The 27,944-nt window shown below is 62.8% G+C and overlaps 1 protein-coding gene across 2 annotated transcripts; it reads right to left on the bottom strand.

The window, feature by feature from the left end:
- Window positions 1-26,673, bottom strand: PRKD2 (protein kinase D2). 2 transcript variants are annotated; one of them, XR_011383905.1, is made up of 19 exons: window positions 25,873-26,663; window positions 24,041-24,179; window positions 20,776-20,907; window positions 18,565-18,719; window positions 18,261-18,471; window positions 16,924-17,001; window positions 16,675-16,840; window positions 13,971-14,088; window positions 13,549-13,626; window positions 12,823-13,081; window positions 11,818-11,870; window positions 11,656-11,728; window positions 10,960-11,066; window positions 10,353-10,514; window positions 7,797-7,885; window positions 6,514-6,612; window positions 3,242-3,509; window positions 626-711; window positions 1-356 (listed from the first exon to the last, which is right to left on the bottom strand). XR_011383905.1 is itself a non-coding variant. In XM_051837373.2 (19 exons), exons 2-19 carry the CDS (start codon window positions 26,104-26,106, stop codon window positions 159-161), a joined length of 2,616 nt encoding a protein of 871 aa, XP_051693333.1. In that variant the 5' UTR covers window positions 26,107-26,246; window positions 26,589-26,673; the 3' UTR covers window positions 1-158. The 2 variants fall into 2 exon arrangements, 1 of the variants encoding a protein (XP_051693333.1); XM_051837373.2 differs by lacking the exon at window positions 7,797-7,885 and having other exon boundaries at window positions 25,873-26,246; window positions 26,589-26,673.
- Window positions 26,674-27,944: the final 1,271 nt, after the last annotated feature.

Genomic DNA, 27,944 nt, shown 5'->3' with positions numbered 1-27,944 from the left:
TAGAGAGGAGTCCGTTTTAATTATCGAGGAGCCAGGAGGGGCCTCTGGAGACAGCTCGCCCCACCCCCGCGCCCCGCACGTGTCCCGTCCAGTTTGGGCAGGAGGCCGCTTCCCCGGGAACAGTTCCCGGCCGGGCTCGCCCCGGCGGGGACACGGCCTCAGAGGACGCTGACGCGCTCGGCCAGGCCCTGCATCTCGTGGTCCTGCGGCACCCAGGCGCTGCCCAGCTCGCCGGGGCCCGGCAGGGGCTGCTCCGCCACGAACTGCTCCCAGCGCGCGTCGTCGCTCTCGTGCGTGATGTACCGCTCGCCCATCTTCCCTTCCAGCTCGCGGAGGTCCAGCCACGTCTGGTACTCCTGGGCCCGGGGGACAGAGGACCCGGGTTAGCTTGGGGGCTGCACCGACGGCGGCGCATGCCTCGCGGAGGGAGGGCCAACGAAGGTGAAGCCACACCCCCTGCGAGCTACCCAGCCAATAAGGGTTTAGTCCCACCCCTCCCCACAACCCAGCCAATGAGAAGCTCAGCCATGTTCCGGATGACTACCAACCCAGCCAGTAAGAGAGCCAGTTAGCCCCACCCCTTCCTGCCGCGCAGCCAATGGGCCAGCCGCGCTGCCTGCATCACCTGTAACCAGGAGTGGCTGAGAGATTTGTCCACGCTGTAGCGCTTGCGCATCTTCACCTGCAGCAGGTTGTTGATGAGGTCGATGGCTACGCAGCGGGAGAGGCAGAGTGCAGGCGGTCAGGGGCTCATTCTCCCAGCAGGGCACCCAGCCTACCCGGCTGCGGCCAAGCCGGTCCTCCCGCTCGGAAACCTCACCAGGGCCCAGTCACCCAGGGCGTCACTGAGCGCTAATTTGTCTGCTTCCATCCGTGCACCTGCACACTGGTTCCCGCTCTTACAAATGCCACACGGTTTCCCATTTGTCATTTCCCAATTTCTGCCCTACACAGGTGTGTAGAGGAACACCCATGTTCTCCTTAACTTGTTATTTTCATTTTACTTGGGGGGTGGGGAGAGACGAGAGAGGGAGAAAGGGAGGGAGAGGGAGAGAGAGGGAGAGAGGGAGGGGGGGAGGGAGGGAGGGAGGGAGGGAGAGAGAGGTGTCTTCTATTGGTTCACTCCCCAAATGTCCACGATAGCCAGGGCTGGGCCAGGCCAAAGCCAGGAGTCCAGAGCTTTCTCCAGCCCTCCCACGTGAGTGGCGGGGGCCCGGGCACCTGAGCTATCATCTGTTCCCTCCCAGGCTGCGTGAGCAGGAAGCTGGGTCCAGCGTGCGGTAACGGTGACTCGGCTCAGCGCTCTGATAGGGGTGTGGGCATCGCAAGCAGTGGCTTAACCTGCTGCGCCTACCCGGCACCGGTCTTCACCGAGCACTTTTCCTTACGTCACTTATCCAAGATCTGCTGTTAAATGAACAAAACAGACTGGAGAGCAGCATATATACTACCAGTGTCTGTTTACAAAGGCGGGGGGGGGGGATACATTCCAGAGAATATACAGGAGGCTATGAAATAATACACATTGGCGTGCACAAAGTCTCTTCCGAGGGAGAAACAAGAGACTCGTAATAGTCGCTGCCTTTGGAAAAACAGCAGAAAAAGGACAATGCGTTCTCGCTGTAGGTCCTCTGGTATATTTAAAAATGTGAACCCTAGGGGCGGCGCTGTGGTGCAGCAGGTTAATGCCCTGGCCTGAAGCGCCAGCATCCCATATGGGCACCGGTTTGAGACCCAGCTGCTCCACTTCTAATCCAGCTCTCCACTGTGGCTTGGGAAAGCAGTAGAAGATGGCCAAAGACCTTGGGCCCCTGCACCCATATGGGAGACCTGGAAGAAGCTCCTGGCTCCTGGCTTCAGCCTGGCACAATGCTGGCCATTGTGGCCATCTAGGGAGTGAACTTAGCAGATGGAAGACCTCTCTCTCTCTCTCTCTTTCTCTCTCTCCCTGTCTCTCTGTAACTCCAAAATTCAAAATAAATAAATCAGTCTAAGAAGAAAAGAGAGAGACCTGGGTTGAGTTCCCAGATCTCAGCTTTGGCTCAGCTTTGCAGAGACTTGGGGAAGGAGCCAGTGGCCGGGAGCAAGCACTTTGTGTCTCAAATAAATGATTTTTTAAAGATTTATTTCTTTATTTGAAAGACAGAGTTACAGAGAGGCAGAGAAAGAGAGTGAGAGAGAGAGAGAGAGAGGTCTTCCATCTGCTGGTTCACTTCCCAAATGGATGCAATGGCTGGAGCCAAGCCAAAGCCAGGAGCCAGGAGCTTCCTCTGGGTCTCCCACGCAGGTGCAGGGGCCCAAGCACTTGGGCCATCTTCCACTGCTTTCCCAGACCATAGCAGAGAGCTGGATCAGAAGTGGAGCAGCCGGGACTCGAACCGGTGCCCATATAAGATACCGGCACTGCAGGCGGTAGCTTTACCTGCTGCACCACAGCACCAGCCCCACTACATGATTTTTTATGATGTGAAATGCACTTTTTTAGGTGAAGAATTTTACTTCAGGTGGGGACTTGATGTCCCCCGCGTCAACGGAGACCCAGCGATTTCTCGCGGTATCCACAAAAGCGAAACGGAAAATGGACCAGCGGCTCAGGTGGCCGCTGCCACCGCCCCCAGGAGGCCCGGCGGCCACGTCCCCTGCCCTGCAACCAGGGGCACTCCCAAGCCTCGGGCACAGAACTGGAAGATGCCCCAAGTGCTTGGGCCCCTGCACCCATGTGGGAGACCCAGATGGAGGGCCTGCCTGGCTGTGGTGGGCATTTGGAGACTGAACCAGCCCATGCAGTATGTCTCTGTCCCTGCCTCTGCCTCTCTGTAACTGCCTTTCAAATAAATAAATAAAAGTCTGTACATATTCAGCATGTGTATCCTGAATAGTTTCAATCTGAAGTTGGTAGAACCAGCAAATGCAGACTTCATGGCTAGAGAGGCTGCCGGGACTGGCCCGATGCACACAGGGGCTGGGCTCTGGTCCACACCCAAGGCTCCTCATGCGTGTCCACCCACACTCCAACTCACTCAAGGCACTGAGTACTCGTGTCACCCCAGCCCATGCCTCTCAGGCTCGGCCCTAGACCCGCTGGGTCTCCCTCCAAATGTTCAGCATACAGTCCCCGCCCACCATGAACAGGATCGCCCCTTCGGTAGCCCCGCCCCACAGCCAGGCTCCACCCCAGCACGTGACACGCCGGGCCCGCCCCCTCACAGCCCCACCCCCGCGGTGCCCGGGCCGCGCTCACCTCCGGCCGAGATGCAGCTCCAGGGGCTGGCTGGGTACATGAAGGCTGCGTTCTGGATCTGGTCGTTGATGTCCTCGTCCTCGTTGAAGGGGAACGTGCCGCTAAGGCTCACGTACATGATCACGCCCACCGACCACATGTCCAGCGAGCGGTTGTAGCCCTGGTTGAGCAGCACCTCGGGCGCCAGGTAGGCCGGTGTGCCCACCACGGAGCGCCGGAACGACTTCTCGCCGATGATGCGCGCGAAGCCGAAGTCGCACAGCTTCACCTGCGGGCCGACAGGTGGGCGGTGCTGGGTGAGCGACCCCGGGCGACTTCCCCTTCCCCATCTATATCAGAGGAGGGGAGCAGAGTCAGGCCCCCTGCGGCGCACTGGCCACGCTCCAGGCCAGGAGGGCCACCTGCAGCCGCCAGTCTGCCAGCCCCAACAGCTCTCTTATTTCCCGCGGTGGAGATATCGGTCCCTCCCCTACGGAGCGGCGGCTGCACGGATGATGGATGCAAGGAATAGAAGCATGCAACAGGTAAGCCGCAGCGTCTGGCACAGACGGCCCCGGTGGTCTCCGCTTCGTCATCTGTGTCTGTCTCCTCTTAGTCTGCCCCAGGATGAAATGGAACCAGGCGCGCAAAGCCCCGAGCACGGTATCCAGAGACAGCAGCAGGTGTGCGTCTGCCGCTCCACCAGGGGCCGCAGCCTAAGGTCACAGGCAGGCCCTGGAGGTCAAGGCCTTGCTGCCCTGCCCACCGTCTGACCCCCAGTTGTGTGCCCCTCCCTACACAAACCCTTCCTCCGCTCACTGTTGCTCCCAGGAGGCAGCATCCATATCAGAGCCCAAAGCTGCCACCACCTTCAAAGCCAGCCACGTCCCAGCCCCGGAGCTGACAGTGTGACGGCCACGCCAGCCTTTCCCAGGACCCTTTCTGTGCTGCTCTTAAAGGTTGATTTATTGGGGCTGCTGCCTGCAGAGCCGGCGTCCCATATGAGCGCCGGTTTGATTCCCCGCTGCCCCTCTTCTGATCGAGCTCTCTGCTGTGGCCTGGGAAAGCGGTAGAAGATGCCCAGGCCCTCGGGCCCCTGCACCCACGTGGGAGACCCAGAGGACGCTCCTGGCTTTGGATCAGCACCGCTCCGGCCATTGTGGTCATTTGGGGAGTGAACCAGCGGATGGAAGACCTCTCTGTCTGCCTCTGCCTCTCTGTATCTTTCCCTTTCAAATAAATAAATAAAGCTTTATATATAAAAATAAGTTGATTGGGGCCAGTGCCGTGGCATAGTGGGCTGAGCCTCCACCTGTGGTGCCAGCATCCCATATGGGCACCAGTTCAAGTCCCAGCTGCTCCTCTTCTGACCCAGCTCTCTGCTGTGGCCTGGGAAAGCAGTGGAAGATGGCCCAAGTGCTTGGGCCCCTGCACTGGTGTGAGAGACCTGGAAGCAGCTCTTGGCTTCAGATTGGTGCAGCTCTGGCCTTTGTGGCCACCTGAGGGATGAACCAGTGAATGGAAGACCTTTCTCTCTGTCTCTCCCTTTCTCTGTCTGTAACTCTACTTCTCAAATAAATAAAATATTAAAAGAAAAAGCAACGTAAATCATGGAAGATTTGATCTGATTGATTTGAAAGGTGCGGTTACAGAAAGGGGAAGAGAGATATCCTATATCCCTTGTTCAGTTCCCAAATGGCCACAAAGGCCAGGGCTGGGCCAGACAGAAGCCAGGAGCCTGGAACTCCATCTGGGGCTCCCGCGTGGGTGGCAGGGCCCAACACTTGGGCCATCCTCGGCTGCCTTCCCAGGTGTAATCGCAAGGAGCTGGAGCGGAAGTGGAGCAGCTGGGACTCGGATCGGTGCTCACAGGGGACCCATCACAAGAGACCATTAGCAGGGAACTGGATTGGAAGTGGAGCAGCTGGGACTTGAACCGGTGCCCATATGGGATGCCAGCACTGCAGGCAGCGGCTTAACCCACTACACCACAGTGCCAGCCCCCTTTAAGTCTTTAATACAAAAACAGAGTAGAATAGCCCATTAACACCTTTTATGTGGAGGTGGGGGGCACTTGGCCCAGCGGTGAAGCCCTGGGAGAAGCTGTGGGCAGCCCACATCCCAGTCCCCACTCCAGCTTCCTGCTAACGCGCACCTCGGGAGGCAGTGGCCATGGCCCAAGCAGCCGAATCCTGGCCACCCACGTGGGAGACCTAGATTGGGTTTTCCCGCTCCCTGCTTCAGCTTGGCCCAGCCCTGGCCACGGTGGCCATTTGGGGGAGTGAACCAGCAGGTGAGTCCTCTCTCTCTCTCCCTCCTGTTTCTCCCATGAAGAGGATAGCAGTAACACATCTCATGAGCTTTGCATGCTGCATGACTAAGCTGTTTCCTTAAAATCAGCCTCACCGGTGTCTCCTGACTTACGTGGCGGCAGCAGCTGCAGAAGGCGCGCTCCTGACGCCGCTACCACCGCTCTAGCTCAGGAAGCCTCGACGCTGGCCCCAGGGCCTTTTAGGGCCAGGAACTCCGGGTTGGGGGGAGGGTGGAGCTTTCCGAACCCCCGGACACCCGTCGCGACCCGTCGCGACCCTCACGGCCGTGAGGACCAAGAACATCAGCATCGCCGCGTGCGCGCCAAAGGCCCACTGTCCCCCAGAGCCGAGAAGCTCCGCTGGGGGTGCTGCTCCACTGGCAGACATGGTTTGCAGAACACAGAGGATAAAGCCAAAGCTTCTCGGGGGTGCAGGGACCACAGGAGAACCGGTAAAGGCCCCGGCACACAGCAGGCACTCAGCAAGTCACAGCTCTATGTCCACTGCCCAGCCTGACTGCCCCTCACCTCCCCGCCACAGGCTTGTCCCCGACTAGTGGTTCTTCCCTGCTTTCCCTTAATAATAAATAGCCAGGCCCGAGTTTAATGTGTCACGTGGTTTGTGACCACACTAAGAGACTACATTTCCCAGCCTCCCCAGCAGCCAGCCAGCACCATGTGATCAAGCTCGACCAATGGGGTTTGAGAGGAAGTGACGCCCACACTTTCCCAGAACACCCCAGGCCAGGAAAGGGGCGTGCCCATTTCCTCCATCTGGGTTCTTTCCGCCTGGTCCCTGGAAAGCAGGCGCAGGCGCGGGAGCCATCACAGACCACGAAGGCCACACCAAGAGACGCAGGCAGCGGGCTTTCAGGGGCTTTCAACCCTGGCTGCTCATGCCAGGCCCTCGGTGAGAAGTCAGCCGTTCGTCCTGGGCCCGTGTCCCCGGATGCCCCCAGGTCAGGCGGCAGACATAACCGACCTGCGGGAACGGGTCCGCCGATGCCAGCAACACGTTCTCGGGCTTCAAGTCGCAGTGGACGATGTTCTTGAAGTGAAGATGTCGCAGAGCCACCAGGATCTGAGGGGAGGGGAGAGGAGGGGACTGGTGAGAGGGAGAAAGGCAGCCGCCCCGAAGCCTGCCCGAGCCTGTCTCTGTGTCTGGAAAGATCCCCGGGGGCCCGCGCTGCACCCAGGCTCCAGTGCACGCCAGAGCCCCGGAGGCGCAGACGCTGGGGGAGAAGGGCCGGATGCGGGATCTGGAGAGCTGGGCTGGGGCCTGAGACCGGGCTCGCAGGGAGCGACTGGAGGCCCTGTACCTGGGCGGGCGCTCGGGGATTTTGCCGTCTCCAGCGAGACCAAGACCGGATTCTAAAGCAGCAGCGTCACCGTGTAACCAGGCATCTGCGAGAACCTGGTTTTCCCACCCAGATCGTAAGGAGCCCGAGCAAAACCCCAAGGACAGCGGAGCCTGCAGCTGTTATGGCCGCCGCCCGCCTTAACCGAGTGTTCATGGGGCGACAGACTGGGAGACAGAGAGAGAGAGAGAGTGTACGAGGGTGCTCCAGAAAGCTCGCGCAGGGGCAGCCTGAAGCCCGTAGCACGGCACAGGTTCGAGTCCCGGCTGCTCAGCTTGCGCTCCCTGCTGGTGCACCTGGGAAAGCAGTAGACGATGGCCCGAGCGCTCGGCCCCTGCACCCACGTGGGAGACCTGGAGGAAGCTCCTGGCTCCTGGCTTTGGCCTGGGAGCCTCGGGGGAGTGAACCAGTGAACAGAAGGTCATTTCCTGTTTGCTATTCCGCCTTTCAAATCAATCTTTAAAGAAAAAGGGTTCATGGAGAAATGGTAACAAGTTTACAGGCGATGGTTTCACCCCGCGATTAAGGTGCTGGTTCGGAGGCCCAGGTCACACATCCGAACGCCCGGGTTGGAGGCCCGGCTCCCGCCAGTGCAAACCCCAGGGAAGCGGTGGTGCGGCTCAGCTGCGAATACCCGGGCGCCTGTCACCCACAGGGGAGACGTGGATGCAGTTCCGGGCTCCTGCCCGGTCCTGGCTGTCGCGGGCATTCGGGGAGCCAACCAGCAGGTGGAAAGGCTACTGTCCATCTCTCCCTGTCTCCCAGGCGATGTGGAAGCTCCCACAGACCCTGGCCAGACTCTGGCCAGACCCAGCCCCTGTGCAGAGCGCATGCGGGATGAGATGCCGCAGCCGCCTCCGGCCTCGGTTATCCTCATCTGTAAGATGGGACTTGTCCCGGCACCTACCTCGGGGCGTGGTGGCGGGGTACAGACGGATCCACGAAGAGAGGGCTGAGCACAGGACTTGGAACAGACAAGAGCCAGAAAGCAGAGGTCTAGAGAGAGAGAGAGGGAGAAGGGAGGAGAGAGCAGCGCAGAGAAGCAAGGGAGAGACGCGGCTGGCAGAGCGAACTGCTTGGTGTGGGAGCCCTCAACCCCGCTCCGGAGAACGGACCCCATGAGCTTCCGTCCCCACCCACAAGGCAGCCCGTGTTTTCGAGCATGAGGGGCCGGGCCCAGGCAAAGAAATGTAGCACAGGGGACTGCAGCTCCTGGAGACCGCGGCCTGGAGACAGGTGGGTCTCCCCAGGAGGGACACGGAACCCAGGGGCCACCACAGGGAACATTCACCATCGGTGCAAAACCACAAACGAAATGTCGGGGCCAGACAGACCAGGATGGGCAGAGGTCAAAGGTCACTCACACAGAAACTCTGCAATTCACTAAGAAAAATAACCCAGTGAGCCGGCACTGTGGCCTGTGATGCCGGCGTCCCATATGAGCACAGGTTCGAGTCCCGGCTGCTCCATTTCCGACCCAGCTCCCTGCTAATGCGCCTCAGAAAGCAGAGGATGATGGCCCAAGTGCTTGGGCCTCTGCTACCCACTTGGGAGACCTGGATGGAGCTCCAGGCTCCCGGCTTTGGCCTGGCCCAGCCCTGGCCACTGCAGCCATTTGGGGAGTGAACTAACGGAGGATAGAAGATTTTTCTCTGTCTCTCCCCTCTCTCCCTGTCACTCTGCTGCCTTTCAAATAAATAAGTAAATCTTAAAAAAAAAAAAAAAAAAAAAAAAAAGTCGAGTGTCCCCCATCTGGAGAGAGCTCATATAATTCAGTAAGAAAAATAATAAAATGCACAAAGGGTACCTAAAACATAGGCCCAGGGGTAGGGCAGTTTCTGACCTGCCCGGTAGGCTTAGAGGGTGTGCCCATCTTCCACTGGTGTCCCTGGCAGTCCTGTACCCGAGCTGGTAGAGGGAAGCGGGTGGGAGCCAGGATGGGGGGAGCACTGAGAACCGCCAGACCCAGATGCAAGCTCTCCTGTCTGAAAGGTGTCCCGGTGACGCTGTGCTACCAGAGCCCCACCCCGAGCTGTGCGGAGGGAGGGTCCTGGGCAAAAGCGACAGTGACCCGGGAAGGCAGGAAGGGCCAGCCGGCCTGCGCCGGGACAGCCAACCCCCTCCCAGCTGCCTCCCGGCTGGATGTACCAGACTGTTCCCTGAGTAATACAATGTAACACCAGCCAGCAGGTGCACAGCGCATTCCATTAGGTGTTAGACCTCATCCAGAGATGACTGACAGCACGGGCTGGGCGCGGGCAGTTCAGAGCCCACCGGGACGCCCGCTTCCTATGCTGGAAGCCTGGGTTTCTCTCCTGGTTCTCTCCTGACCCCAGCTCCCTGTCAGCGAGCCCCCCGGGAGGCAGCAGTGAGGGCTCTAGGGCCTGGGGCCCTGTCACCCCCATGCGAGACTGGGATGGAGTGTTAGGCTCCTGGCTTAGCCCGGCCCCGCCCCAGCTAAGAAAGAAAAGGATGTTCGTAGGCGCTGCGCAAACCCTGACTTCCCAGGCGCGGGCTCCAGGCCTCCCCCATTCACACCATCCTGGGACGAACCCCCCCACCGAGACCGAGACAACCCCACGGGACGCACAACCAGGACGCTCACAGAAAACCTGCTTGCCCACACGAGCTGGTTTGATGCCCAGATCGCAGGATCGACCCCACCGGCCGCGTGACCCCGAGCCCTGGCGCCTTCCACTGTCACGGGGGAGCGAGCGAGTCCAGGGGGCCCGGCCGCAGGCTCCGGGAGCGGCCTCCTGGGTCTCGCCCCCCCTCCCCAGCCAGCCCTGCCTCTCATGGCGACCCCCGTGACCCCCAGGGTCCTGGTCCCTGCGCGTGCCCGGTGCCGCCAGCACGCAGTGTTTGTGGAACGACTGAGTGAATGAATTAACAAGAAAAAGCCCCAGGGAGCCGAGTCATCATCTGTTCTCCCTAGGATAACAATACTGTGCAGTATTACTGCTCTATTCTTTTCCTATTATCGTCCTGTTTTCGGTCCTATTATTACTCTATTAAAGTTACTGCCACCATTTTTCCCTATTATTGTTCTTATTACTACTCCACTGCTGCTTTTATTTGCAGTTAGGATGCCTGAGGGCGGGGCTTTCTCAGGAAGGCGGAGCTGCCAGGGGTGTGGCTTCTGAGAAGGGTGGAGCTGCCAGGAGGGCGGGGCTTTCCCGGGAAGGCGGAGCTGCAGGGGGTGTGGCTTCTGATTGGGGCAGAGCTGCTAGGAGGGCGGGGCTTTCCCGGGAAGGCGGGGCTGCCAGGGGGTGTGGCTTCTGATTGGGGCAGAGCTGCTAGGAGGGCGGGGCTTTCCCGGGAAGGCGGGGCTGCCAGGGGGTGTGGCTTCTGATTGGGGCAGAGCTGCTAGGAGGGCGGGGCTTTCCCGGGAAGGCGGGGCTGCCAGGGGGTGTGGCTTCTGACTGGGGCAGAGCTGCTAGGAGGGCGGGGCGGCCGGGCGCACCTGGGTGATGAGGAACTTGGTGAGGCGCTCGGGCAGCCGGCCCTTCTCGCTGGACAGGATCATCTCCAGCATGTCCCCGTGCAGCTTCTCCATCACCACGAACACCTTCTCTGGCGTCTCAAACATGCACTCCAAGTTCACGATCCCGGGGTGCCGCAGGCTCTGAGGGGAGGAGAGAGGGGTCAGGGGGTGGACCAGCGTGGGCACAGGCAGCCCAGGGACACAGGCCTCGCCGTGGACAAGGGACCCCACCCCACAGGCCGGGCTCGTGCAAGGACCTCCAGGTTGAGAAACCGTAACGGCCCAGGGAGGTGGGAGGGTGAAGCTCGCACTTTGGTGTCAAACCCGGCGCCCTGTGCGGCCCAGCCCCGCTCTGCCGCCGGATCCCCGCGCGGCCTCCTCCCTGGGCCACTCTCCAGCTCAGGGGTCCTGCCCCTCCCTTGCTCAAGATCCTTCCGTGGCCCCGCTCCTCAGGGGCCCCCTCCCACCGCCTTCCTGGGGGGCCTCAAGCCCCCCCCCCACAGCCCCTGGGTCTCCGTCTGCAGGTTCCCTCCTCCCAGAAGCCCCTCGGACTGCCCCGGCCACCCCGGCCCGGGCCGGGCGTCACCTGCAGGATGGCCACTTCGTTCCGCAGCTGACTCTCCTGCTTGGTGGGGAAGCGCAGTTTGTCAATGACCTTGACGGCCACGTCCCGGCTGGTCTTCCGGTGCTTCCCTGGGAGCCGGACGGGTGGGAGATGAGGGAGTCAGCGCCCCCGACCCTGGCAGGGGCAGCTGCCCCCGGGAGACGCAGGGGAAGGGGCCGGGCGTAGGCAGGGCGCCAAGGCCGGAGCCAACAGGGTAACTAGGATGCAGCCCTGGGCCAAAGTGTAGAACGCGCTCTCCCTATCCAGTCGGAATCTACACAAGGCTCTGTGGCCAATCAGAGGGCAGGATTTACCCTCACTCTCCAATCAGAATCTAGGATCTAGCGCCAAGGCCTGCCCCCTCACTATCCAATCAGAACCTAGATGCAATGCTGTGGCCAATCGGAGGGCAGGATTTACCCTCACTCTCCAACCAGAATCTAGGATCTAGCGCTAAGGCCTGCCCCCTCACGATCCAATCAGAATCTAGATTCAACGCTGTGGCCAATCAGAGTACAGAATTTACTCCCATTGTCCAATCAGAATCCAGGACCTAGATGCAGAATTTTCCCTCCTATCAAGGACAGGAGGATCCACTGGTTTTCCCAAGGAGAAAAGGAGAGGTCACAAGTCAGCCCGACAGGTGTGAGGTCGGAGGGCGGGGCCAGGCGTCCTTACCCCCGTAGACCACTCCGAACTGCCCGGAGCCCAGCACCTCGTCGGGGAAGATCTGGTAGACAGCGGCGATGTCCTGCAAGGTGGGTGCGCAGAGGTCAGGGGTGCGCCGGGGCGGGGCGGGACGGGGCGCGCGGGGGAGGCGGCGCGTGGCCGGGGCCTCACCACATTCTCCTGGATCTGGCTGTTGGACACGGAGATGCTCAGAGATGCTTGTCCTGGGGACCAGGAGAGATGGGACTGAGGGGCGCCGGCTCGGGGGCCAGACCGCCGCAGGGGGCTGGGGGCTGCCCCGTGCACCCCCAGGAGATGGGGCTGCTGGGGGGCACCGGTGAGACCTGCTGCACCCATTTTGGAGAGAGGAGACTGAGGCTGCCCCACACTGACCCCAGTGACCCAGACACGTCCAAAGTCCCAGTCCTGCGGCCATCTGGGTGTCTCTTTCGCTCCACCTCCTCACCAGTCCAATCTGGATCCTGTACGCTCTGCTCCTCCCAGGTCTCTGCCCCCCCACCCCTTCCCTGGTCTCCTCTGCCCAGCTCTACCGTTCCTATTCACCCTAATCCCCTCTGGGGAGAGTGGACCGGGTCCCTCCCCTACCCACAAGACCCCCGGCTCCCAGGTCTAGCCCCTCATCTGCCTGCGACCTGCACCCCTCCCGGGCTGCACTGCCTTCCCAACACACAGGCCTCCCTGCCGGGCCCCTGCGCACGGGAGGCTCCCGCCTACCTCCTGGCCTTGGCACATGCTGCTCCCTGTGCCAGGAACCCACTTTCCCTCATTCTACAGTTTGCTAAACCCGCCTCATCCTCAGGCCCAGCTCCAGCGTCACTCCCACGGCCACACAGGATGTCTGCATCACACTCGCCACCTGCATAGGATGGCGCCCGAAGTCCTGCCACCCACAGATTGTGAGCTCCGGGAACGGGTACCTGACTCTCTGTCGCCTCCCCTACCCCACCATCCTCAGCCTCCAGGTCGCAGGAAGCCAGCCTGGGTCCCCCACGTGGCCCCAGCACTCCCTCGCACAGGCTGGGCACTCAGGAAATGCCACCTGCGATAAGGCCCAGAGAGGGGCAGGGACACGCCCGAAACCACACATCCGGTCAAGGTCGTCTCAGACACTTGAGCCGAGCCCAGGCCTTCCCCTGGACGGGGGTGGGGACTCACTGTGGGGCGCATGGCCAGGGGTGCTGGCCGCGTCCTGGAGGATGACAGGCATTAGGGCCTGCCGGATGGCCGTCTCCCAGCCCCGCGCCGTCTCAGCCCCCTGCCCGTGCGGTGCCCCGGGGGCCCCGCCCGGCGTCTCGCCCACGAAGTAGGTGGCGTTGGCTGTGATGATCTCGAAGCAGTGCGGGTTGGTCCCTGGCGGCACGAAGCTGAAGTTCTGGGCGGGCTCCACCGTGAGGATTTCGGACAGTGGGATTTCCTGGCCGGACACGGAACGGGCGCGGGTGAGGGCGCCAGGCAGAGCCTGGCTCTCCCCGCCCCCAACACGCACAAGGATCCACGGGAGCCGGGGTCGGCGGGGACAGGTGCAGTCCGGAAAGGCCTCGTGGCAGAAGCACTATTGCCACAGAGACCAGAAAAGTGAGAGGGACCCAGCTGGCGGGGAGGAGAGGGGCAGCACCAGTGCCTCATGGGAGCAGGCCTCGTACCCAGCAGGTGCTCCCTCGCTAAGAGGCCACGCAAGCTCGTGGGCCCCACGGAGTGGCCCAGGGAGTCACTGCCGGGGCCTGAGCGGGGGGCTTCCCTGGCTGTTTGTTGGAGGGGTGGGACAGGATGGAGCCAGGAGGCCAGGAAGGAGGCTGGGGGCGCCCAGGGGCCGCGGTGGGAAGGCGGGGAGGGGCGGGGGGCGTGGCCCGCGGGATCTGGCCCGAGCCGCGGGCAGCCCACCTTGTAGTATCTGTTGGTCGTGTCATTCTGGAAGAGCGTGATGCACTTGCAGTCCAGCCGCCAGTAGTGCCGCTTCCTCTGAAGGCAGAGGCCGGAGAGGGTGAGGTGACCCTCCGCCCGCGCATGCCCAGTCCCCGGCCAGGCCAGGCTATGGCGCTGGGCGCGCGGGGTGGGTAGGGGGGCAAGCGCACATGCGCTCCCCCAGCCAAGCTCCTCCCCCAACCCTAGTCCGCCCCTCCTGATCATGCCCCGCCCCTTCCATCTTGGTAACCCCCCCATTCTAACGCGACCTCCACCTCCACGTGACCCCTTCTCACGCGGATGTCGCCCCTCTCAGTCCTCACTGCAACACCCCTCCGTGGCGGACAGCTGCCCAGACCTGGCCCTCCCTGCCCCACCCCTGCGCGGCCCCGCCCACTCACCAGCGTGTCCTTGCTGCTGTAATGAACCACCCAGCCCTCGCGCAGTGTGGTGCTGGACTTGCGTGTCGTGTGGCGCACCGACTGCACCACCCTCATCAGGGGGATATAGCCCAGGGAGCTGCAGGGCAGGGGAGAGGAGAGGTCACAGGCGGACGGGCCCACCCCACCTGGGCCCCCGGGGGCTGGGTCGGCGGCAGGGACATCCCTGGCCTGTCCAACTCTTACAGCCTACCGCTGTGCTACTGGACTAGGACAGACCTGAGAGAAAGGGTGACGTCTCTGAGCTCAGCGCGACCTACACACCCTCACACATCTTTCCCTCCACTTCCTGTTCCAGCCCAGACAGAACAAGCTGGGGCCTGCCTCAGGGCCTTTGCACTTGCTGGTCTACACTCTTGTTGCCTTTCCTTCAGTCATCACTGATACCTATCGTCACAGCTGCGTTTGACGAGCGACTACCTCTCCAACAGGGCCGTTAGCTGTTTTGTGCATAACTGTCAGAATTAAATATTGATCGAGGTCCCCGGGGAAGTGGCCACGCCCCTCTGCGTGCGCTGGCCGGTGACGACTCATGTCCTTTGTTTTATTAGCCACTGGCTAAAGCCGCTGAGCTCTGATTCCGGCTCCCAGCATATCCTCCTGTGCCCTCCGCGTGCTGGGAGCTCAGGACTGCCCCCCCACGCGAGGCCTCATTTCCACTGAGGGCTTCTCACTGTGGCAAACTTTGCCCGCATCACAGAATGGGGTTCCGCCAGCCCCCATCCATCGGGCGCTCGGAGCCAGCCCGCCGCGGGCACCGGGGCCACAGGCAGGCATCCCCGGCCCCGAGCACTTGAGCTCATTGGAGTTAACAAGCAGGAGCCCCGCGGGTTTGGCACAGTGGGGAAGACCCCACTTGGGACGCCCACCTGCCACACCGGAGTGCCTGGGACCGAGTGCCACTCCCTGCGGACGCGCACCGGGAGCAGCGGATGGCAGCTCAGGCCGTGGGGCCCCTGCCCCCGACGTGGGGCCCCCACATGGAGCCCCAGGCTCCCAGCTCTGGCCTGGCCCAGCCTCAGCCCTTGTGAGCATTTGGGGAGTGAACCAGCCCTCTGGCTGCCTCTCAATTGTTTTTTCAAATGTGAGATTAAGTAACAGTTACTACTGCTTTTATAGGAGTTAGGGGGACCCAGGCACACAGCATCTTAATTCATTTCTTTGTGTTGATTTGAAAAGCAGAGAGAGGGGCCGGCGCCGCGGCTCACTAGGCTAATCCTCCGCCTAGCGGCACCGGCACACCGGGTTCTAGCCCCGGTCGGGGCGCTGGATTCTGTCCCTGTTGCCCCTCTTCCAGGCCAGCCCTCTGCTGTGGCCCGGGAGTGCAGTGGAGGATGGCCCAAGTGCTTGGGCCCTGCACCCCATGGGAGACCAGGATAAGTACCTGGCTCCTGCCATCGGATCAGCGTGGTGTGCCGGCCGCAGTGCGCTGGCCGTGGCGGCCATTGGAGGGTGAACGAACGGCAAAGGAAGACCTTTCTCTCTGTCTCTCTCTCTCACTGTCCACTCTGCCTGTCAAAAATAAATAAATAAAAAAAGAGTAAAAAAATAAAAATAATAATAAAAAAAAAAGCAGAGAAAGAGATCTTTCAGCTACTAGTTCACTGCCCAAATACCTACAAAGCTGGAGCTGAGCCAGGCCAGAGCCAGGAGCCAGGAACTCCATCTGAAAATCCTGTGTGGGTGGTGGGACCCCACGTCCTGGAGCCCGCATCTGCTGCCTCCAGGGTGTGCACTAGAGGGAGCTGGGATGGAAGGGGGGCGGGACTCGAACCTTGGCCCTCTCATTGTTTTTAGAGCTTCCATGGTAGAAGGAAGTCCCGGCCTGGCAGGTCCTTGGAGACATTCTCTCCTCCCATTTCACAGATGGAAACACTGAGTCACTGAACAAGTCAGAGGCCAAAAGGACCGACAGGGATGGATATCATTCCTTCCATGTGATAAGTGAGAACGCTTATTTAACACCTACTGTGTACCAGGCACTGTTTGTATTCAGTCATTCCCTCTTCACAAGGCCAGGATCCTCTCTGTGCCACAGGCTCTGTGTCCGTGGGTAAACCCGCCACCGACCGCAGACTTAGAAAAGAAAAATACTACCCCGTAACTGACCCTGCGGGGGGGGGGGTGTTTTTTCCCCATTTGCCGTTCTCCCAACAAGACAGCCAACGGACACTGTGCGCGGAATGACCAGTGAGCTACCGAGGCCGCAGAGCCCACGGGGGGCTTCTGGGCGGAGGGCCATCCATGGGGGTTCCGGTGCCAGAGCCGGGTAACCACCCCAGGTCTCGGGCCACACAGCCGCCTGTGGGTACCAGCACCGTGTACCATGGGCTGTTTCCTGGGGCTGGGCTGGCTGGGGGGGCAGGGCCTTTGAACCACCGCGATGTCCCCCAAGACCTTGGGCCCCTGCCCCTGACATGGGAGACCTGGAGGCAGCTCCTGGCTCCTGGTTCCAGGCTGGCCCAGCCCTGGCTGTTGTGGCCACTGGGGAGTGAACCAGCAGATTGAAAATCTCTCTCTCTCTCTCTCTGCCTTTCAAATAAATGAATGTTTCTTAACAAAAAAAAGCTATGGTGGCTTCAAAGTTGGGCTCAGGGACCAGGAAAGCTTTAAATTACTGGGGAAGTCAGCCCGCCTGCAGGTGGCCCCCGGGTCCCGTGGGTACCTCTGGGCCTTGCCTCCCTCGCCTTCCTCCTCCTCGCCGGCCTGGAGTGCGCTCTCCGAGTGAGAGCCGGGGACGACGCCCGAGTCCACGCCGGCATCGTCGGGCTCCTCCGCGAGCGCGCTCTTGTCCGCCTCGCTGAAGTCGGTGGCCTCCTCCATGGGCACATCTGGGCGGCAGGGGCGTCAGAGGGGCCTCGGCCCCGCCCCCGCCCGCCCCGGCCCCGCCCCGCCCGCCCAGGGCGCCCCTTACCTCCGTTGAGCAGCGCCTCGCCCAGGCACTCGTTGGGGACGCGGCTGGCACAGCGCTTGTGGCAGTTAAACTTGCAGTCTAGGGGGGCGGGCAGACGGGGCTCCCGTCAGGGCGGACCAGCACCTGGCTCCAGGCTGCCCTTCCCGTGCGCGTCGGAGAGCCAGGCTGCCCTGTCCGTGGTCGTGGGCCCGCCCGCCCGGAGCTGCCCCAGAGCCGCACAGCCGCGCGCCTCTGAGCGCGTCTCCACTAAACCGGCTCCCGGGCCTGTGGGTCTGTGACACCCGGGCTGGCCACGCTCCGCCGCAGGCTGCCTCCCGACTTGGCCAAATACTGACCCCCCCACCCCCGCCCAGGCAGTGCTCAAGACCCTGATGCTCCCATGGTCAAGGACACTATATCAGATTCTGGAGTTTGCTGATAACCTTTTTTTTTTTTTTTTTTTTAAGATGGATTTAAGGGGCCTGCGCTGTGGCATAGCTGGTAAAGCCACCGTCTGCAGCCCCGGCATCCCATATGGATGCTGGTTCGAGTCCGACTGCTGCACTTCCAATCCAGCTCTCTGCTATAGCCTGGGAAGGCAGTAGAGGATGGCCCAAGTCCTCGGGCCCCTGCACCTGCATGGGAGACCTGGAGGAAGCTCCTGGCTCCTGGCTTTGGATCGGCGCAGCTTTGGCTGTTGGGGTCAATGGGGGAGTGAACCAGTGGATGGAAGACCTCTCTCTCTCTCTCTCTCTCTGCTTCTGCCTCTCTGTAACTCTGGCTTTCAAATAAAATAAATATATCTTTTTTAAAAAAATATTTATTTGAAAAGAAGAGAGAGAGGGAGGGAGAGAGAATCTTCCATCTACTCTTCTAATGGCCACAACGGCCAGGCCAAACCCAGGAGCCCGGAACTGCGTCCAGGTCTCCCACATGAGTGGCAGGGACCCATGCAATGGATCCATCCAGAGCCTTCCAGGACACACACACATCAGCAGGAAGTGGGGCGGGAAGTGGAGGAGCTGGGACTCGAACCAGGCACTCTGCTGTGGGTGTGGGTGTCCCGAGTGCTGACTGAAGCCACTGCACCGAGCACCTGCCCCTTAGACTTTTCTATATCCGGAGTCCCAAATCTGGCGACTCTGCACTTCTACAGTTTCAGACTTCTGAGCATCCCAAGGTTCTAGAATATTCCGCACACATCAGATTCCAGAACTTGGCACTTTCACGGCTGGCTGGCTCCAGCCCTCTGAGGTTCTACACCCCCCCCTCCATCCAACTTATTCGGGATCTCCACGTCCAGGCTCAGGATTCAGGCCCCGCCCCCCCGGCCTCCCGGGGTGGGGGGCGGCGCTAACCTTTGCACTGCAGGCCCTGGCGGAAGAGGCCCTTGAGGAGTTTCTTGCAAGCCTGGCAGACCGTGGGCCGCGTGTAGCTGTGGACGAGGAAGGTGTGCGGCACCTTGACCTTGGACAGTAGCATCTTGTCCAGCTCAATGGGGCGGCCGGTGTAGAAAGAGGCAGAGGAGGACGGGGGGCGGCGTGGCAGGAGGTCCGTGGTGCTGCGGCTCTGTGGGACACACCAGGGCACGGCCTCCGTGGCTGCACCTGCCACTCCCCTCCGCTCACAGCCCCCAACCTGCCCCGCGGCCCGGTTCCTCACCAGCTCCTCGGCCGTACAGGGCAGGGACTCGGAGCTGCCCAGTCGCACCGAATGGCCACTGGCTAGAGACGTGGACGACAGGCGCCGCTTGCGCGCCCCGCTGCAATTGTTGGGAATGCTGAAGGCACAGCGCTTGTGGTAGTTCAGCCCGCAGCCTGCAGAGGGCGCCAGACAGTCAGACATAGCCTCCGCCCCTCCCAGGCCCGGGACTCCAGAGCGGCTCTGCCCTCTGCCCCCTCTGCTGCCGCCCAATCCCTGGCAATCAGCAGGCCCCGCCCTCAGGTCCCCCCTCCAACCTGCCGCCAACCCCTCCCCTCTCCAACTACGTGCATCTCCGAAGCTCAGCCGCAGCCTGGCTCTGTGGTCCGCCCCTCCTCCTGTCCCCACGCCCCCCACTCCTGCCCGCCTCTCGGGAGACCGGCCCTCCCCGCCCCCCCCCCCCCCCGCCTGCTGCCCGCTGTGGCTACTACTCTGCCCTGGACTGGGCCCTCCCTGGTCTCCCCTCCCTCCCTCCCCAGCCGCGGCCCTCTCTGTAGCTCTGGAACCCAGGGGCTCCCTAGGGCCCCTCTCAATAGTGTGATTAAAGTCAACGGAAAATTACAAAAACCCAGCTTGGGCAGAGCTGCTAACCGGCCGGGGCCCTGGGGAAGGAAGGGCTGGGCCGTTCATTCAGGCACAGAACGGTGGAGCAGGTGAGGCGCCAGGGCGGGGGGAGGGGGCCGCCCCACGGGGCCAGAGGAGGGCGTCCTCCCCCTCCCGTTAAGGCTGTGTGTGCATCCGAGGATCTTTCATCCGTGAAGCCCCCTTCTTCCCTCTTTGGCCTCAAGCTTCCTGCTCAGTTGGGGGCACTGTGCCTTGTGGGCACTCCACTCCTGAGCCATGGAGCTCAGCAGGCCATCGCTCGCTGGATGCCCTGTCCCCTCGCGCCGCGCCCTCGGCGCTGATTCCCCATGACCGCTGTACAGGCTTTGGAAGATTCCGGCTCCGTCCCGCCTCAGCGCGGGCGCCAGCGGCGATCCACGCTGCAGGGCGGCGGAGGCGAGCTCGGGGAATGCCGTGGGTGCTACGGGGTGGTTCCTTGTCCCTGCACGCGGCGGGGTCTCAGTGTGGCCCTCATATGCTTGCTGGAATCTCTCAGCCACGACTTTGGTCCCGACTGGGAGCAACAAGAGTTAAGCCCCCTCCGAAGGCGGGGGAGCACGGAGCGGCCCCCCTCGCGGCCGTGTGAACTTGGACCATCCTCTGCCATCCTGGCTCAGTGGAGTCCACGGCGAGAGCTTGGTGACCCTGGGACGGTCACATCAGCTGAGGCATGGAGCGTCGGGCGTGTGTGTGGACGGCGGCCAGGGTGACAGGCAGCCCCGGATGCGCTGAGCTGGCTTCTCGGGGGCCGACGGTATCCCGGGGGTCTTTCAGCAATGGCGCAATGACATCCGCGAGGTTGATGGGACTTAAGGTAGCAAAGGATCTGGATCCCATCGCGAGCAGGCGGCCTCTGTGCTGAGACCCTCACAGCAGGCGGAGCGTGGGAGCGGCCACCTCTCACCTCGCGCTCCGCAAGCAAGGGCGGTGCTCTGAGACTCAGGACGGCCGGCACCGGGTGGAGACAGTGGCACCGTGGGGCTCGGCTCCCTGCACAGGTGGGGCCCTGCCCGCCGCTTCTTGCTAGGTAGCCCCAAGGACGGGGACCTGCCCTAGCGCCTGGGCTGAACCGGAGACCCGTATAGGATGGTGCACCCTAGGCGCCGATGGACACCTGACGGTCGGCGTGGTTACTCCAAGCCTAACCTGGGTGCTGGGTGAAGGTGTTTGCTGACTGTGTTGGACGTCCACAGCCCTTGAGGCTTAGGGAGGGAGGGAGACGCCCCCGATGGCCCAGCGTAAAGGACTCGGCAGGACTTCCCAGCCGAAGAAGTCCGGGGTGGACGCGGCTTTGGCTCACGCTGGGCGGCCAGGCTTGGAGCTGACCCCCACAATCCAGTCCTCTTCTATTGCTTCTGCTTTGCTGCCTGGTCCCTGACAAAGGCACCACCTCCCCCCGCCCCCAGCCCCTTCTCTCCTCCCTCAAGCTCCGCCCCGGGACGCCAACATCTCCCTCCCAGCCACGCCCCCAGATCAGAGCCCCGCCCCTTCCCAAGCGGGGCAGCGCCCAAGCCCCACCTCTAAACTCCGCCCCCCCAACCCCGCCCCTCCCCGGCTCCGCCCCCTCACCATCGCACTTGAGGCCCTGGCGCACCAGGCCAAAGAGCATCTCCCCGCAGTGGTCGCAGAAGGCGGGCGCCCGGTACGAGTGCACCGTCAGGGCGTGGGGGCGGATCTGGAAGTCCTCGAAGGTGGCCGAGGCTGCAGGCGGCAGGGAAGGGTGGGCGGTAAGCTGGCGTCCGACCCCTCCTCCCTCGTCCGCTCTCCGCCACCCTCCATCCCACCCGGGCTCACTCCGTTCCGCCCGGGCTCAGGCCCCAGCGCCGCAACCGCACCCAGCAGCCGCGCGCCCAGGCTGGATGTCCAGTGGGGAGAGAACTCCATTTTTGCCAGTGCTGCAGACTGGCCGCACAGCAGTGCGAAAGGGCTGAACACCACTGAACTGCGGGACTTGAAAGCGGCCGGGGCTGGGGGGTGGGGAGGAGTGGGCTGAGTGTGTCAGGTGCAGGTGCGCGGCTAGAGACGGCCTCATGCCACATCTGACCCCACTCCTCTGCTCCCATCCATTCAACTTCCCCCTAAAGCGCCTGGGAAGGCAACTGATGTCGGCCCCAGTCCTTGGCCCCTGCCACCCAGGATGGAGCTCCTGGCTTCGGCCTGGCCCAGACCTGGCTGCCCCTAGGCGCCCCCTAGGCGTTGGGGCATCCTAGGCTAAGCCTCCGCCTGCAGCGCCGGCATCCCATATGGGCCCCAGTTCGAGTCCTGGCTGCTCCTCTTCCGATCCAGCTCTCTGCTGTGGCCTGGGAAAGCAGTAGATGGCCCAAGTCCTTGGGCCCCTGCACCTGCATGGGAGACCCGGAGGAAGCTCCTGGCTCCTGGCTTTGGGCCAGCCCAGCTCTGGCCGTTGCGGCCATTTGGGGAGTGAACCAGCGGGTGGAAGACTGCTGTAACTCTACCTCTCAAGTAAATAAATAAAAATAAACAACCTTGAAGGAAAAAAAGTGAGCCAGCAGATGGAAGCGCTCTCTCTCTCTCTCTTTCAAATAAATTAATAAAAAGTTTTTTTAGGCGCAGGTGTTCAGCCCAGCAGGTTGGATGTCCAGGGCTCACAGCTGCGGCTCTGGGCTCTAGCTTCTTGCGAATGGGCACCGTGGGAGGCAGCAGGTGACGACAGCCCCAGTCCTGGCCCCTGCCACCCATGTGGGAGCCGCAGGCGCAGCCCTGGGCTCCTGGCCTCTGCCTGGCATCGCTGCAGCTGCTGTAGGCATATGAGGAGTGAACCACAGGGCAGAAGAGCTCTCCCTCCCTCTCTGTCGCTCTACCTTTCAACTATACATAATACATAGAATGTCTTCAGCCCTCTCCCCAGCCCGACGAGGCACATGAGTTACCATTCCCATTGGCTAGATAAGGAAATTGAACCCGCACAGACCGGCGGGGCAGCTTCCCTAGGGTCACACAGCTAGGCCGGCTGTGGAATTCGAACCTGAACCCAGGCAGCCGGCCCCAGGGCTCACACCCTTACCACTGCACTCACTGCCTCCTGGAACAGGTGAGGGACAAAACACACAGTAGGTGATTAGTCAGGAGGGCTTAGGAGGGCAGAGGGCTGCAGGGAGGCCACACCTGGCACGGGTGGGCAGGGGAGGCCTCTTGGGGCAGGTGACAATCAGGCAGAGGCCTGTGAGCCATGCAGGAGTCCAAACAGCACGCCCCACGCTACAACACATCTCCTTGGGGCGCCTGTGAAAGGGTTAAACGGGGGCCAGGATCGTGGCACAGCGGGTTAAGCCTGCAGCGCCGGCAGCCCATATGGACGCCTGTTGGAGCCCCGGCTGCTCCACTTCCCATCCAGCTCCCTGCTAGTGCACCTGGGAAAGCAGCAGAAGACAGCCCAAGTGGTCAGGCCCTGCACCCACGTGGGAGACCCGGATGGAGCTCCTGGCTCCTGGCTTTGGCCTGGCCCAGCCCTGTGGATTTTGGGAGTGAACCAACTGATGGAAGATCCCTCACTCTCTCTCTCTCTTACTCTGCCTTTCAAATAAATAAATCTCGAAAAGAAATAGGCTGAATGAATGTTGAAAATTGAAACTTAAAACAGCGCCTGCCACCTAGAAAGTGCACACTAAAACATCAGCTTCTATTCTGACACCGTTTGCTTTTCAGCCCAAGTCTCATTCGTCTTTTCCCTCCAAATTTCCGTCCCATATTTAGTGATTTTTCCTATTCCTAAGCAGCAGAAAGAGGGCTCCCTTCCGGGCCCCAGGAACACTGGACACACACAGGACAGAGCCACTAACAGGATGCACCCCATTCTCTGGGGGCTGACACCACTTTGCCGACCGGCAAGAAACACTGCACACAATGCTAGATGCGCCGAAGCCAGTGAACCCGTGTGCTACCAGGATATTACGGAGAGCTGACGGCCCTTGGCGCGTGGTCAGGAAAGCACAAGAAGGAGCTAGCTAGGAGAAGATCTGGATTGGGAACAGCAAGTGCAAAGGTCCTGGGGTGGGAGGGACAGACAGCAGCAAGCATGGCTGGACCTGAAGGCAGCGTGACCAGTGTGGGTGGTGAGAGCTAGACCCAGGCAGGACCAGCAGGTGAGCGGATGGGAGGAGTCAGGAGGTGCCAAGGCTGGAGCCCAAGCACCCGGGGAGGGGGGGATGGTGACGCCCCCCCAGGGAGAGACAGAAGGGCGGGTGGAGAACCGGGTTTGCACAGGGCCACCTCTCAGTGCCGAAGGGCACCGCGGTCCAGGCCTCACACAGCATGCGGCTCAGCACTCCAGAGCAGCCAGGAGGGTCCTGGCCCCCGGAACCCGGTCACCAAAGGTGTCCCCTGCGCTTCCGATGGCCGTGCAGCCACGCAGACAGCTTGCAGCACCCGGGCCGCCCCGTGGCACAGGTGCGCTCCCCGCCCCCCTAATCAGCTGGCGCAGCTCTGGGACTCTGACCTCGCCGCGTGCACACAGGCCCTGGGCAAGGAACCCCTGTGCTGGGCACACGTCAGAGCGCAGGCGCAGGCTGCACGGAGTGTGCGGATGGCCGGCTTCGGGATGGGCAGATGGGAGCTCAGAGGAGCCCCCTACGCGCCTATGCGCCTCCATCCCGCCCTCCCCAGCCCCCCCGGGGTGCCCAGGGAGGAGCTGCCTCTGTCCCAGCCTCAGTCTGAGAGATGCCTCCACAGGCCAGGTGGTTCGCATTTGCAGAGCTGGCCAAGAACGCAGCCCTGGGACCCCGACATTAAACAAACAAACAAACAAACTTCTGAGCCCAGCTGCCCCGCGCCACCTCTGCCAGCCAGACACCCTAAGCCGGCCGCCTCGGCTCACCTGACAGCACCACCTCCACCAGGTCGCCCTCCTGGATGTCTCCGGCAGAGCGCACCAGCTGCAGGAGGTTGGCTGACGTGGGGTCATGCTTGAAGAGCAGGATCTTGTCGTACAGGCCATAGAAGCCACACTCAGGGAACTGAGGGGCGGGAGGCGGAAGTGGTGACACAAAAGCCCAGAGCAGCCTGGAGAGCCCCCAGGGACCCCGCAGCCCCTCACTTCCGGCCTGCTCTCCAACCCAGCCCCAGCCGGGCGGGAGCCAGGCATCCAGGTGTGCTGGATGGGGGGCACCTCGAATGCTCTGGAATTGGGGGGGCCGATTGAGCACCCCTCCCCTGCCCCCAGCTTCCTTCCTGGATTTATTGTTGTCCCTGTTACCTGGCTGCAGCCCAGCACGGGGGGGGGGGGGGGGGGAGCTGGGAGGGGGTGGAAGACTCCCGGCTAGAGGGGGCCTGGGCTGGAGGGAGCTGAGGCGCCCAGGCTCAGAGACCCAGGTGTTGGGTCCCCGGCTTGCAGGGTTGGGGGGGCCGGAAATGAAACCTGGTGGAACTGAAAGTGAAACCGGCCAGGTGGGGCGCGGGGAGGGGAGGAAGGAATGGAAGGGCCCCCCCTCCCCCGTGCACCTGGAGGGGGCGGGCAGAAAAATAAAGGCGGCGTGAGGCCTGGGAGGGGACAGGGCCGGCGGCGGCAGGCTGGGAATTAGAGCCTGGGGGGAATCAGTGCGCCCCCAGCCGGTGTCCCACAGAGCAGGCTGAGCTGTGGACGGGAACGGGGTGGGGGGTGGAGGGGAAGGCCAAGCTGTTCTCTGTAGTTGAGAAGGGCTCCCAGAAGCCCAGGCCTGGCAGGGGGAAGGGGTCCTGCCAGCCTGGGGGTGGGGTGGGTGGACCTTTCTCTAAGCTCCACCTCCCTGGTACCTAAAGAAGGGGGAGTGGGCCCAGCTCCCAATGTTTCTCTGAAGCCCAAAGCATTTATTTCCAAGAGCTGGAGAAAATTCTGGAATTCGGGTATCTTGGAATTCCAACGGGCTCGCCTTATGGAACTGTACAGTCTAGGCTCTGACGTGTTGTCCCACGTTCTAGGGTTTCGGCCACCGTATTTTCACGTTTGAACATTTAGCATTAAAGGATTTTAACACTTCGACATCCTGGGACCTCTACAGCCAGGCATCGAATATGACAGCATCTTAATGCTTTAGAATTTCAGCAGCCTGGGTCAAAGATCGGGGCGCCGTGCCACCAGAGAAATGCAGATTCCCAGCCACGTACGGCTGTGGCTCCAGCAATCCAGCCGGCCACTCTGTTAGTGGGGAGCACACTGCCACCTGCTTGCCTCTGGCCATGACCGCCCCCAGCCCCTACCCTGGGGTGAGGGTGGGGGCTCTGGTCTCCAAAGCTAAGGGCTGAGTGGGAGCACTGTGATGCGGAGGAGAGAGGCCCCTAGGGGTGCCTGCCCGTCCAGGAGCCTCAGGCTCAGGGGAGGTGCAAGGATGGGGCTCAGGGACCTCACCTGCCCCTGGCACCCAGGCGCACATGTCACCGGATCCCCTCGGCCAGCTCAGCTGCGATGTCTACTGTTTCCACCAAATGGGAGGCCCCCGTGTGCCCCCTCCTCCCTCCCCCACACCTGGCGGCCCCTCCCTTCCTCCCAGCCAAACAAGAACATGCAGGGACAGGCACTTGGGGAGGCCTCCGGGGCGCCCCACCCGTGCCCAGGCCTCCTTCAAGCGGGTGGGGAGTGAGAGGCACCTGGGGGCCCAGGCTGAGCCCCTGCCCCCCCACCTTGGGGAGGCACTCCCGGCCAGCAGGACTCGGGGGCCCCACGCACGCCCTCACCTTCTGGTCCACGATAGAGCACGCCAGCTGCTTCACGTGGGCCAGCTCCGAGGCGGCGGGCAGCAGCACGAACTCGCGGGTCAGCCCGATCTGGATGTGGAAGGAGACGCCGGGGCCCGGGACCGCGGACAGCAGCGGTGGCGGCGACTGCGGGTCCAAGCCGCCGGGGGGCGGAGGAGACCCCGGTCCGGGAAAGCCCGGGAGCCCGGCCGGATGGGAGGGGGCGGCGGCCATAGAGGGGGGTCCAGGACCCGGCGCCCACCCGGGATCCGGCTGGGGCAGCCCCGGGGAACCCGGGTCCTAGGTCCGGGCAATCTCCTAGGTCCAGGGGATCAGAGAACCCTGGCCGGGCGGGGGGCGAGGGAGGCGGTATCCTGGGAACGAGAGAAGGGATCAGAAGGGCGACCCAGCGATCCGGTGCCCCAAGAAACCCGAGAGGACCCCAGTGACTGGGCTGACGGCGAACAGGAGCGCCAGCGACCCCGAGGCCTCTCGGCGAGCGAAGGGCTTGGGAAGGGAGCTGGGGGGCGGGAATCCCACGGAGAAGGGGGCCCGAGAAACCCCCACCTTGGAGGCGGAGGGCAGTGAGCCGGGGATCGAGTGGATCCCGGGGATCGAGTGGATCCCGGGGATGGGAAGAGGGGCCCCCAGAGCCGGGGTGGGAAGCAGGGAATCTCACGGGTGGCGAAAGTTGGAGAAAAGCTCGGGGGCGTTACCGGCGGCGGGGGAGGGTGGGGGCAGGGGAGGGTCGCACGGCGCGGGTGGCTTTTTCCCCCTGCAAAGTTTAAGTCCGCGGCGGCAGCCCAGGAGGAAGTGTCGGGAGAGACAGGGCAGGCGGCCAATCGGCGCGGGCTTCGGTGACGTCATGGGGCGGGGCCTGTGGGGGGCCGGGGGCGGAAGGGGAGGGCGGACCCAGCGCCTCGGAGTCGGGGGCGGGCGGGCGGGACGGATTCCGCCCCGCTGCGCACCGGCGTCCGGAAAGCCGGCTGTGCTCGGAGCTGCTCGGGAGGGGCGAGCTTCCCTCGCCCGCCCGCGCCGCAGGTCGCGGCGGCGGGGAGTCGCCGCAGCCGGCTGCATCCGGCGCCCACCGCAGGGGAAGGGGTCGGAAACGGGGTGGCAAGTCCCAGGGCTCAGCTCCTGCGCCCGCTCCCGCCACGCCCCCGTCCAGCTCCCAGCGACGCTGGGCAAAGAGCACGGAGCTGAGGGGACAGGTTGGGGGGGGGGGTTTCCATCCATCAGCACCCCCTGCCCCGCACACGGGAGCGCCACAGCCCTGGGGCCTGAGGGAGGACGACACGGCCACCCTACTTGGAGAGCTGTGTTCTCGGGGGCTTTAGCTGGGGGGCACCTGGTAGATGGGTCTGTAAGAGGGGGCCCCTGGGGGTCGGTGTGGCTGTCACTCGTGATTTCCAGAGGAAGCGCTGGGCACCTGGGACCACCGGGCGTTCAGGGGCCAGCATCTGCGGAGGCCCCCGGCCCCTTTCCGAACAATTCCAACTGACTTCTGTGACCAAGTAGCCCGGAGCGCTCAGCCTACACACAGGAAGCTGCAGGTTGTCCAAGCCGCCCCCCTGGGCAGGGCCGGGCCCAGGGTTGAGTGGCACAGGCATCCTGAGGGAGAGGCCACCCCTGGGCCTGGCTCGCGGCCAGCGGGGCAGCTGGGGCACAGAGGAGCCCCCCGCCCTCGGCACAGGGCTCTAGGGGGCAGCTGAAGCCGGCACGGTGCCGGTTCTGTCACCACATCCGGGGCTGGGGCTGAGGAAGGAAGGAAGTCTGAGGCTGGAGCGAAAACCCAAACCAGCACCTGGGGGAGCGGCCTGGAGCCTGGCACGCGGCAGCCAGGCCACGTGGCGCCCCCGCCCTGGCGTGCAGCTGACCCCCACGGGGAACCCACCGCCCGTGCCCTGCACCCCCAGCAGGCAGCGGGAGTGAGGCAGGCAGAGGAGGGCTCAGGGCAGGGGCTGGCTGGGGACCCCGAGCCGCCCACCCCCAGGGCTCATCTCCAACCTGCCTCAGAACACAGCGAAGTGCCAGGAGGAAGAGGTGACGCGAGGTCTGCCCAGCCGGCCCCC

The sequence above is a fragment of the Oryctolagus cuniculus genome, chromosome 18 (genome assembly GCF_964237555.1).
Source record: "Oryctolagus cuniculus chromosome 18, mOryCun1.1, whole genome shotgun sequence".
Lineage (NCBI taxonomy): Eukaryota > Metazoa > Chordata > Mammalia > Lagomorpha > Leporidae > Oryctolagus > Oryctolagus cuniculus.
This window is presented reverse-complemented; position numbering and strand designations above follow the sequence as displayed.